Consider the following 11,307-nt stretch of genomic DNA (forward strand, 5'->3'; position numbering starts at 1 on the left):
TTAGGAGCGCTCACTGCCCTCTGGTGGTGAACTGTCGGAACTGCAGATGTTCTGATCGCTGCTGATGTTGGACTTTCTCATCCTGGAAGATACTTCTTATAAAAGGTCCATCAGAACCAGTTGATATTGTTGGCCCACAGTTTAATTTGGAAACCATGGTAACGGAGACGCGTGGCGTTAAAGATTAGATTTGATCAAAGTTATTTTTATGGATGTAATATTTTCTGATAAGTGACTTTAAAAAAAGCTTAAAATTTGCTTGGAAAGACGCGATGGAACTACAAAGACCAGAATCCAACGCGGCAAACTTGTGACCGGAAGCGGAGAATGATCGAGTGAGTCAGAAAGAGGCGGGAAATGTCAACTATAAGATAGGAATACTTTCCAGCAGTAGTAATAATAATAATAATAATAATAATACATAGTAGATGAATTACTGAACTTTGTTTCTCCCTGCAGTAAAAACTAAAAGTTGTTTTGTGGCATTAAAAGATGTTTGAACCGCTGTAAGTTTTGATCAACTGCTCTTTATTCATCTACTTTAAAATCAGTTTAGACTCCGGTTTCATCATTTAATGTCGATGTTTATGGATTAACATTATAGTATCTGCTGTAAGAACAGAACCTTACTGGACGGAACCGAACACAATGTAGAACAATATCAACACGAAGCTGTAAAACAGGTAGATTTGATGTTTGTTCTGTTTCCCTCAGTGAACTACAAACATTGTGGCTGCCAGGCTAAACTTGCCCTGCCCCAGCTAGGCGACGCTAGCTGCCCCCCAGCTAGGCGATGCTAGCTGCCCCAGCTAGGCGACGCTAGCTGCACCAGCTAGGCGACGCTAGCTGCCCCAGCTGGGCGATGCTAGCTACCCCAGCTAATCGATGCTAGCTGCCCCAGCTAGGCGACGCTAGCTGCCCCAGCTAGGCGATGCTAGCTGCCCCAGCTAGGCGATGCTAGCTACCCCAGCTAATCGATGCTAGCTGCCCCAGCTAGGCGATGCTAGCTGCCCCCCAGCTAATCGATGCTAGCTGCCCCCCAGCTAGGCGATGCTAGCTGCCCCAGCTAGGCGACGCTAGCTGCCCCCCAGCTAGGCGACGCTAGCTGCCCCAGCTAATCGATGCTAGCTGCCCCAGCTAATCGATGCTAGCTGCCCCAGCTAGGCGATGCTAGCTGCCCCAGCTAATCGATGCTAGCTGCCCCCCAGCTAGGCAACGCTAGCTGCCCCAGCTAATCGATGCTAGCTGCTCCAGCTAGGCGAAGCTAGCTGCCCCAGCTAGGCGATGCTAGCTGCCCCAGCTAATCGATGCTAGCTGCCCCAGCTAATCGATGCTAGCTGCCCCAGCTAATCGATGCTAGCTGCCCCCCAGCTAGGCGATGCTAGCTGCCCCAGCTAGGCGACGCTAGCTGCCCCCCAGCTAGGCGATGCTAGCTGCCCCAGCTAGGCGACGCTAGCTGCCCCAGCTAGGCGATGCTAGCTGCCCCAGCTAATCGATGCTAGCTGCCCCAGCTAATCGATGCTAGCTGCCCCAGCTAGGCGATGCTAGCTGCCCCAGCTAATCGATGCTAGCTGCCCCCCAGCTAGGCGATGCTAGCTGCCCCAGCTAATCGATGCTAGCTGCCCCAGCTAGGCGAAGCTAGCTGCCCCAGCTAGGCGATGCTAGCTACCCCAGCTGGGCAGCTAGCATCGCCTAGCTAGTATGTTTCTTTTAACATTTGTTTCGTATGTATTTTTTCGTCTCGCCTGCCTATCAAACCTGCTAACGATCCTCTTTTCTATTTTTGTGTGTAGCCTATAAAAATGTAATATTTCAATCTCAGTGTTTAACGATGATATTGGAGTAAAAACTGTCTAGAAAACAACATGAACCGTTTGTAGCATTGTAAATCAGGGCTTTGGCCAGCAGGGGGCGCACCGGTTCATTCTGGTTACAAACTAAGCAGTTTGGATGGAACGGTGAATGAAGGCGTGTTGTGGCTCCATAGATGGCCGTCTGACTGGTCAGGAGATGGACGTCCAGCGGCTCCAGAACGTGGCCTACCTCTACCTGTGCAGGCTGGAGGAGGCTAAGAGGTCAGTGAGCAGAACCAGAACTGGACCTGGTGCTGCCATGTGGATGTGTTAACCTGGTGCATTCTGGGAGTTGAGACGGATCAGATGGTAAACCCAGATTAAATCCGGCTCTGTTGGCTTTTCTGATTGGTGGTTTCCTGCTCAGGTGGATGGAGGCGGTTCTGGGGGCGGAGCTTCCTGGCCCGGTGGAGCTGGAGAGGACTCTGAGGAACGGAGTCACTCTGGCCAAGCTGGGCCACCACTTCGCTCCCGCCCACATCCCGCTGGAGCGGATCTACGACCCGGACCAGCACCGGTACCAGGTCGGGTTCTGACCCCGGCTGTCTGCAGCCACATGTTTCTACCAACATCTGGTTCCAGGAATATCTGATCATTTCATTCAGATTCTTTAATCAATCACTGATCAATAACATTCATCTGTTCAGGATGTTGGTCTGCAGTACAGACACACAGAGAACATCAACCTGTGGAGGAGCGCCATGATGTCAGCGGGCCTGCCGTCGGTCAGTGAACTCTCACCTGAATGGTCACTGATTGGTCACTGATTGGTCACTGATCAGCTTCTGTACTAACTGATTGGTTGTTTCTAGGTGTTTTATCCTGAGACCATCGATGTCTACAACGGGAAGAACATTCCCAAACTTATTCACTGCATCCACGCTCTCAGGTACGCCGTCCATCTGTCCGTCCGTCCCTCTGTCCCTCCGTCCGTCCCTCTGTCCCTCCGTCCGTCCCTCTGTCCGTCTCTGGCCTCTGCCATCTCGTGTGTCTCTGCAGCCACTTCCTGTCCCAACAAGGCTTGGCTCCGCCCATTGTTGGTCTAAAAGGGAAAGTGAGCTTCACTGGTAAGTGCTGACCCAGGTGTGTTCCCAGGTGGATGTAGTGGTCTTTGAACCAATCAGAGAGCAGTGTTGGTGACATGTGACTCTGTCCCAGACGAGGAGATCAACCACATGGAGCTGGAGCTGAGCCAGCATTACGACCCCATGGAGTCCTTTGAGGACATCGGGGACATCCTGGCTGAGGAGCTGTCTGTGGACGCAGCTGCAGGTAGGAGCGCTCTGATTGGCTGGGAGCTCCCAGGTGGACCCCTGGAGCTGACCGTGGTCGTCTTCCAGTCCAGACGGCCGTGGATGCGGTGAATGCGGCGGTGGCCCGGGGCCAGCTGGGGGCCACGGCCCAGGCCCTCAGGAACCCTGCAGCTCTCCTCACCGGCCTGCAGGAGGCGCACATGAGCAGCTACTAGGAGACGCTGGAGCAGGCCCGGATGAGGAAGGCGGAGCTTGCAGCAGACCAGGTTAGATCTGATTGGTCAGAGAAAGAACCCTTTCATCCAATCAGCTGTTGATTCCTGCGTGTGTGTGTGTGGGTGTGTGGGTGTGTGTGTGTGTGGGTGTGTGTGTGTGTGTGTGTGTGTGGGTGTGTGGGTGTGTGTGTGTGTGGGTGTGTGTGTGTGTGGGTGTGTGTGTGTGTGTGCGCGTGTGCGTGTGTGTGTGTGTGTGTGTGTGTGTGTGTGTGTGTGTGGGTGTGGGTGTGTGTCAGGCTGGTTCCTCCAGGGACTCAGGACTCGTCCAGGGGAATCTGAGCCAAAACGAGATCCAGAAACTTGTCCGGACCGTCAACGGTGAGAACAGGGGTGAAGTGTGAGGACTGGACTGATGATCCATTTGGGCTCAGAGTTCTGCAGCGGTCCTGACTAACGCTGTGAATCCAGCTGCCGGGTTGGGAGAAATCCTGGTCGGGAAGCGGACCAGGAGGCCAGTCGACCGGTTCACCATCGAGGCTCCGAGGTCGAGGGCGGAGGTCAACGTGGCAGACGGTAAAACCTGAAGAAGCTTGGTTCTGCAGCCTGGTTCTGATCCAGGACTGAAGCCTGACTGTTGGTTCTGATACTTCCAGGCGGTGGAGAGAGGCTGGCTGAGATTCCCTGGACCAGGTACCAGCTCTGCAGGAGGAACCCGGCGGAGCTGAGGCCCCTCCACTACGTCCTCTTCAACCTGCCTGGGAAGGTACACGACCTCTGGAGCCGGTAGAACCTCTGCAGTCCACTGGAACGACCCAGTTCCTGATGGTTCCATGTTCTCACATCTGATGGGAAGCATAAAAATCCAGGAGTCTGGAAACCTCAGACCTGCTGGTTCTGATCCGAGCCGCTTCCCGTTTCCCTCCACAAACCGTCAGAAGGCGCCGACGCCTTCCGGTCCAATCAGAACCAGAGCAGAGTAGAAATAAACGGGCAGGTTCTGGAGCGGCTTGTAATGTGCTGACTCCCTGCCAGCGGGGGGCGTTGTGGGACTCCTCCTTGCCAGCGGGGGGCGTTGTGGGACTCCGTGCCAGCGGGGGGCGCTGTGGGACTCCCTGCCAGCGGGGGGCGTTGTGGGACTCCTCCCTGCCAGCGGGGGGCGCTGTGGGACTCCCTGCCAGCAGGGGGCGTTGTGGGACTCCTCCCTGCCAGCGGGGGGCGCTGTGGGACTCCTCCCTGCCAGCGGGGGGCGCTGTGGGACTCCGTGCCAGCAGGGGGCGTTGTGTGGGACACCTCCTTGCCAGCGGGGGGCGCTGTGGGACTCCCTGCCAGCAGGGGGCGTTGTGGGACTCCTCCCTGCCAGCGGGGGGCGCTGTGGGACTCCCTGCCAGCGGGGGGCGCTGTGGGACTCCTCCCTGCCAGCGGGGGGCGCTGTGGGACTCCTCCCTGCCAGCGGGGGGCGCTGTGGGACTCCCTGCCAGCAGGGGGGCGCTGTGGGACTCCCTGCCAGCAGGGGGGCGTTGTGGGACTCCCTGCCAGCGGGGGGCGCTGTGGGACTCTGTCCTCTAAAACCTGACTCATGAAAACACAGACAGCTTTAAAAAAACAATAAAGAGTAAAAGCTGATGAAGGGACAGGAAGAGAAACGGTTTGAAGGTCAGAGTTCAGGAGACGCGGCGCTCTGGGAGTAACGGGTCTTTAATCTGAGTGGCTCCATCGGGACTCAGAACCCGCTCAGTTACAGTTCTGTGTTTTCCCTCAGGCGAGATCCATCAAGCAGAACCTCCGGCGGTTCAACGGCTTCCTGTTCGCCGCCGACAGTCAGGAGTTCATCCTGAAACGGGCCAAGCTGCTCATGTAGGTTCCCTTCAGGTGCCTCTGGTTTTCTGAGCGTTTCCTGTTCTGATGGCGATCAGAGAAGAAGAAACCTGTTTCCTCCTCAGATCTGGTCATGTCTCCCTCCAGGAGCTCTGTCCTCCCCAGCGCCACCCTGAGGGACATCTGCTCCATCCTGGCGCTGAGGAGAGGAGGAACCAAGGAGCAGCTTGTCCAGCGGATCCTCCGCTTCCTGACTGAGCCCAGAGACAGCGGGAAGGTGATCCGTCTCTTCTGAAGACGTCCGTCTCCTCCAGGAGCAGGTTGTGTTCCTTCACTAACGCTTCTGCGTGTTCGTTCCTTCACAGCGCCCTCCAGTGGCCAATAGGAGGCGGTAGCCTACAGCAGGTGGAGGAGTTTAAGGTAAAATCAGTCAGGAGGATCCAAAATGTTCTGCTCAGGACGGTTTCAACCCAAACTAGTGTTCATGACATGAAGTCATTAAGTGGGAAAACATGGACATGGAGCAGCATAAAATCCTAATAGATCAACAATAATTCAACCCTACAGAGGTGGGAAATAATGGAGATACTAATGGACACAGAATAAACCTCTAGAATGAAAAATCTGGTAAGATTTTGATCAGAAATCCTCCTGCATGCTGGAGAAAATGTACAAACCATTATCATGTCGTCTGGGACTGACCAGTTATGAAAGATTAGTGGAAAGAGATAAATAATGTCTTACAGGGTATTTTCAAGCTGAATGTTCCTTTGGAGATCAAGATGATGTTTTTTTTCATAATTCCTCAAGAAGCTTCAAAAAGAAACAAATATTTAATAACTATTTTATTAACAGCAAGTAAGAAAAACATTACAAGACAATAGTTATTACAAGATTTTAGACGACTGGGTCAACAAAACATTTAACATTTATAAAATGGGAACAATAACAGCCTCTAATCACAAGGCAGATTATGGTAGATTATGTAAAACGTCAAAGATCTCATTTCATTTTTAGAGACCAAACTTGATTAAACTCCTATGACAGCCAGACTTCATCATTATTTTATACTATGTTTTTGGTTTTTGGTGGTTTGCTTTTTACATTTCTAAATAAATGTTTTCTTTTCTTTGGTTTCTTCTTTCACTCTCTTTACTCTTTACTTTCTAATCTTTTTCAGGGAAGTGAAGCTACATCTTTGTTCTGACCGTTATAATGAAGAAGAAGAAGAATGACTTTATTCATCCCAGCAGGGAAATTATTTCGCAGTTACAGCAACAATTTTTTATACACAGATTAACAGCTGAGCCGGCGCCATTTTTTGAAGGAGGACATGCGGTAAAGGTCGTCGGGACCGGGAGTCGAACCCGCAACGTCCGCGGGTCTAAGGCCTCCAAATGTGGGGCGTGCTAACCCCCTGCGCCACCACAGCACGCCCCTTAATGTAATGCTCTACTTGTCCACCTTATTTCAAAAGGTGAGGCCAAAGGTCATGGAAATGATACTTTCTTGAGAATCAATAAAGATAAAATAATAAGAAAGAAAGAAAATGGGAGCAGCAGAGGAAGTGGATAGATTGAAACTTGGTTTCCATGGTGAGGATTTGATAGAGTACTGCCATCCGCAGGCCCAGCAACCGGTGGTCGGGTCGGGACCAAACAGGAGAAGAACTGGTCCATCTCTCTCTGAGCCTCCCTCCCTAGAAAACTCTCCCAGTCCTCGTCTGTCCTCTCTGGACTTCAGGAGTCCAGCAGCAGCTGGTGACCTTCAGACTTGCTCCGTTTGACCTGAACATGCTGCTGCTTTGTGGTTTAGCAGCTCTGGTCTCATTGGTTGTTCTGCTAGCAGCAGCTGCACAGCCGGCACCGTTATGCTAGGTTAGAGGTGGATGATGTTAGATGTTCTCTGAGTTTTACTCTCAGCTAGCCAGTGACGTGCGGTGAGGTTCATAGCTGGTGAGGCACTGACGTCATCAGAATCAGATTTGCAAATAGATGCATAGATTGACAGCAGTTTACAGGTTATGTTTCACTTCTGCATCCTTACACATACAAACCTTTCAGCTCCGGCGTTGGTCTTCCTTTGGTTATTATCTCCTGCTTCGATTGAAAGTCCACTTGAGAAAACTTTTTTAGTGTTGTAATGTAGTCATCCATGTCGAAAGTCGGGATAAGCGAGAGGAAAAAAATCACTATCTCTATTATAATCTATCGCTGCACTTGACTTGCTTCCCGAATCGTTTAGCCTAGCTCGCTGTCACTTACTCGGCAGTTGAGGAGTGAACAAGACGAACGTCTGGGATCTTGAGCGCCCCCTGCCATGAGGCAAGAGAACTGCCTGCCTCACCTCGAACCTGTTCTCTGCCGTTTATAATCGCTCATTACACGAAACACGTTACACAAACACAGTTGGTGACAAAAAGCACTGTACATTATATACATAAGCTAAATTATTGGAAATAAGTTCACATATTAAATTTGTTTAAACCATTTTATTGACGCCGTACAGCAACATGCTCTCTCCGCTTAGCAGCCAGCGCAGAGCCAGGGGTTGCGCAATCCAAGGTGAGGCAGAGCTCGCTGCTGCCTCACCGGCATCGCTTCCAAGCATTTCAATGGGAAAATAAGAAAATTCAGCGATTTTGAACAAATAAAAATCGAAATTGGTGAAGCTACATGAAAAATAAATATTTTTTAGTACAAACCACCGGATGAATATAACAATTTAAATTACTTTATGATTATATATTTTCTTTCTTTCCATGATGGCTGGTGAGGCACTGCCTCACCTGCCTCCCCTGACCGCACGTCACTGCAGCTAGCATCATAGATAAATGTCTACATTTCTCAACAGAACCGTTTGAACCGTTCTGATTCCTCTTCTGCCACAGGTGGATCCGCCCAGCTCCACCTCAGAGATCAGCCATTCTGGATGATGGTGGCAGGAGTTCATCCGGTAATCTGGGAGTTGCCGGTTTGAGTCCTCGCTCCGTCCGTCTCCATCTTCACCCACCTTGGCTGCCCGGCGGTCCTGTCAGACGCCCAGGGCAGCTATGGCTACTGTCCAGTAGCTTTCCTCCACCTCTGCAGGTTGAAGGTTCCCTACGACCCAGTTCTGTGAACGGATTTATGTCTTCAGACCATCTGCATTTTTGCCATGTGGACAGGGTAGACGTAGCGACGGACTGCTCCGGAAAAATCCAGCCTTTTACCTAAATTCACCCACAGAAAGCTAATTCTACACCACCCATCAATACAGAAACATCTTGGCTGGTGTTTTAGATTATTTACCCAGTAGTGATGGCCTGTAAGAAGGAGGACGCTAGCTTAACGCTAGAGGCTATCACGGTGAGCATCTGAAATCTGAGTCCAGATCTTCTGCCAACAAGCTGAGCTCCAAGCTGGACCAGGTGCAGCAAACCCTGGAGGAACAGGCAGAGCCAGTCTCCTCCTTAGAGGATCTGGGCCAGCGAGCGGCTGGCCTCGAAGACTCCTGTGCGGCTCTCTGTGAAGACAACGCCAAGCTAAAAGATAAAGTGACCTGGAGAGCCACAGCGGACGGCAGAACATCCTCATCCTCGGTCTGCCCGAAGACTCTGAAAGTGGGCGCCATACTCACTTTTTCTCCAACCTTCTCTGCGAGTTATTTGGGAAAGAGGAGCTCCGTCTCCACCAGAGCTCGATAGAGCTACCGCTCTCTGGTAGCTAAACGGCCCGCAGGACCCGGTGATCCTTCATCGATACCTGACCAAAGACCTCATCGCTCCGGAAGCCAGGAGGAGAGGGAAGCTCGACTACAGAGGTGCGTCTGTTCGTATTGTGGAGGACTACGGCCCAGACATCCTGGCCCAACGTGCAGACAATAAGGACATCATGGCGGAGCTCTACAAGCGGGGCCTGAGGCCGCCTCTTCTCTTCCCAGCCCGTCTTCGCATTACGCAATCCAGCGGTGCCAAAAACTTCTCGGTTCGGTGAAGGAGGCTCAACAGTTCATTCCAGAACCACAGGAATAAAGGAGCAACGTTCTACCGAGGGCTGACTCCAGAAACTCAGGCGGCTGCTTTTCCTCAGGGCGCCGCCATCTTGGACTGTAAGTATAGCCTGCTATGCAGATGACCTTTTACCTTTTATTTCCAAACCATCAACCTCACTGCCTCTTGCTCTCGATATATTTAGCCAGTTGGGTCAGATCTCTGGGTATAAGCTGAGCTTTACCAACAGTGAGCTTTTCCCCACAGTAATAAAGCTAATATGTCAGGTTGAGCTAATCTGCCGTTCAGGTTGAGAGACAGAAATTCACAGACTTTGGTATCACAGGGTAGAAAACAAGAAAACAGGAAACCTGTTCAAATTTGATTCAGCTGTTGAACCAAGTGAAGGACCCCTGACCGACTGGACGCCCTTTTCCATGTGAGACGCATCAACTCCACTGAAATGATGCTTCTACCTACATTACCTATTTTATTCCTACTATTTTAATGAGCTGGACTCGACTCTTTGGTCTTTCATTTGGCCCAAGGCTTCATAAACTACAACTCCAGACCCTAAACAGCAGGGGGTCTTTGCCTCCCCCAGTTTCTGGTTTTATTATTGGGCCTCCAACCTTAGCTGCTCAGTGTTTGTTTTAATTTTTCCTAAAACCTGGGTGTCTATGGAGCTACATAGTGGTAACAATCTACCCATCCAGCTGTGCTCTGTTCCCCTCTCTCTCCATCTAACCCTGTTTTAAACCAGCCAGTGAAACTGGTTGAGAATATGAGGCCAGTTTATTAAATACTTTAAATCATTTTTATCCATGTTTTACACCATCTGTTCAGGATGGGATGTTCCTGGAGACGCACCGGAGGGTCCTGCTCGTTTTAAGGACCTTTTCATAGAGAACAATTTGGGATCTTTTGATTAACTTAGCAATAAATATGTCTTACCTAAATCCCTTTTTTTTTTTTTTTAGATATTTGCAAACCAGAAACTTTCTTCAGTCTCAGTTTTCAGGCTCAGTTTCTCTGCCAGAGTTTACACTGTTGGAGTCGTCGTGTCGTTGAACCGACCGGTGAAGGCCTGTCGCTTTCATGGCTTCATGATAAAATGTTGAATATGAAAGAGAACCTGAACTGAACCCTTCATGGGAAGAAGACAGGATGAGACCTGGACTCTATACTGAAACTGGTGGACACAACATGTCTGTGTGAGGAGGAGAGCCAATCAGAGCAGCCGATATTAACTCAGTGTCAATATTAATAACGATTCTAATAAATAGATGAATAATGAACGTCTCCTCCTGAATGTTGGTTATTTCACTTGTCTAATTATTTACAAATCTTTATTGACGTTTCCATTTAGTCACAACACCACACTCCTCGTTGTAGAGGAGCACGAGGTGAGGCGCACACTGCGGGCTGTCAACCCAAGGAAGGCTGCTGGACCTGATGGCGTCCCTGGACGTGTCCTGAAAGACTGCGCCGATCAGCTGGCTGGAGTCTTCACCAGGATCTTCAACCAGTCCCTAGCCCTGTCTACAGTCCCATCCTGCCTGAAATCTTCCACCATAGTCCCCATACCCAAGAAACCTCACATCTCCTGCCTCAACGACTACCGGCCAGTGGCACTAACCCCTGTGGTGACGAAGTGTTTTGAAAAACTGGTCCTGGGTCACATCACAGCACTTCTCCCTCCTGGCTTTGACCACCACCAGTTCGCCTACAGAGCCAACAGATCCACAGAGGACGCTGTGATCACGGCCCTCCATGCTGCTCTGTCACATCTGGAGCAGCAGGGGAGCTATGTGCAGATGCTCTTTGTAGACTACAGTTCTGCTTTTAATACCATCCTCCCTCACAGACTGGTGGACAAACTGGGGGACCTGGGCCTCCCTCACTCCACCTGCATGTGGATCCTGAGCTTCCTGACCAACCGACAGCAGAGAGTTAGGGTGGGAAAACATACATCCACTGCCCTCAGCCTTAGTACTGGCTCTCCACAGGGCTGTGTGCTGAGCCCCCTGCTCTATTGTCTGTACACATATGACTGCACCTCTGCCCACCACAGCAACACCATCATCAAGTTTGCTGATGACACCACAGTGGTGAGGCTCATCTCAGGAGGCGACGAGTCCGCCTACAGGGGAGAGGTGGAGCGGCTGTTGGTGTGGTGCAGGGAGAACAATCTGCTCCTC

At 51.0% G+C, this 11,307-nt stretch overlaps 1 protein-coding gene and 1 long non-coding RNA gene across 3 annotated transcripts; both read left to right on the forward strand.

Moving 5' to 3' along the window:
• Positions 1 to 1,581: 1,581 nt before the first annotated feature.
• LOC114140644 (protein DEK-like) lies at positions 1,582 to 6,122 on the forward strand. 2 transcript variants are annotated; one of them, XM_028010764.1, is made up of 9 exons: positions 1,582 to 2,742; positions 2,853 to 2,920; positions 3,012 to 3,372; positions 3,618 to 3,699; positions 3,790 to 3,894; positions 3,975 to 4,084; positions 5,081 to 5,175; positions 5,284 to 5,413; positions 5,502 to 6,122. In XM_028010764.1, exons 3-9 carry the CDS (start codon positions 3,343 to 3,345, stop codon positions 5,529 to 5,531), a joined length of 582 nt encoding a protein of 193 aa, XP_027866565.1. In that variant the 5' UTR covers positions 1,582 to 2,742; positions 2,853 to 2,920; positions 3,012 to 3,342; the 3' UTR covers positions 5,532 to 6,122. The 2 variants fall into 2 exon arrangements, with proteins under 2 accessions (XP_027866565.1, XP_027866566.1); XM_028010765.1 differs by having other exon boundaries at positions 1,582 to 2,920.
• Positions 6,123 to 6,476: 354 nt separating this feature from the next.
• LOC114140686 (uncharacterized) lies at positions 6,477 to 10,652 on the forward strand. The gene is made up of 3 exons (XR_003594643.1): positions 6,477 to 6,613; positions 8,027 to 9,225; positions 10,476 to 10,652. It is a non-coding gene; the product is annotated as an uncharacterized LOC114140686 (long non-coding RNA).
• The last annotated feature ends 655 nt before the right edge of the window (positions 10,653 to 11,307 follow it).

This window comes from Xiphophorus couchianus, chromosome 24, assembly GCF_001444195.1.
Source record: "Xiphophorus couchianus chromosome 24, X_couchianus-1.0, whole genome shotgun sequence".
Taxonomy (NCBI): Eukaryota; Metazoa; Chordata; class Actinopteri; order Cyprinodontiformes; family Poeciliidae; genus Xiphophorus; species Xiphophorus couchianus.

What these genes read in the sequence shown, in the direction of transcription:
- LOC114140644 (XM_028010765.1), top strand. Translation starts at nt 3,343, where the DNA reads ATGAGGAAGGCGGAGCTTGCAGCAGACCAG. An exon ending in ACTTGTCCGGACCGTCAACG is followed by an intron (nt 3,700 to 3,789) that starts GTGAGAACAGGG and finishes CTGTGAATCCAG; the next exon opens with CTGCCGGGTTGGGAGAAATC. An exon ending in TCTTCAACCTGCCTGGGAAG is followed by an intron (nt 4,085 to 5,080) that starts GTACACGACCTC and finishes GTTTTCCCTCAG; the next exon opens with GCGAGATCCATCAAGCAGAA.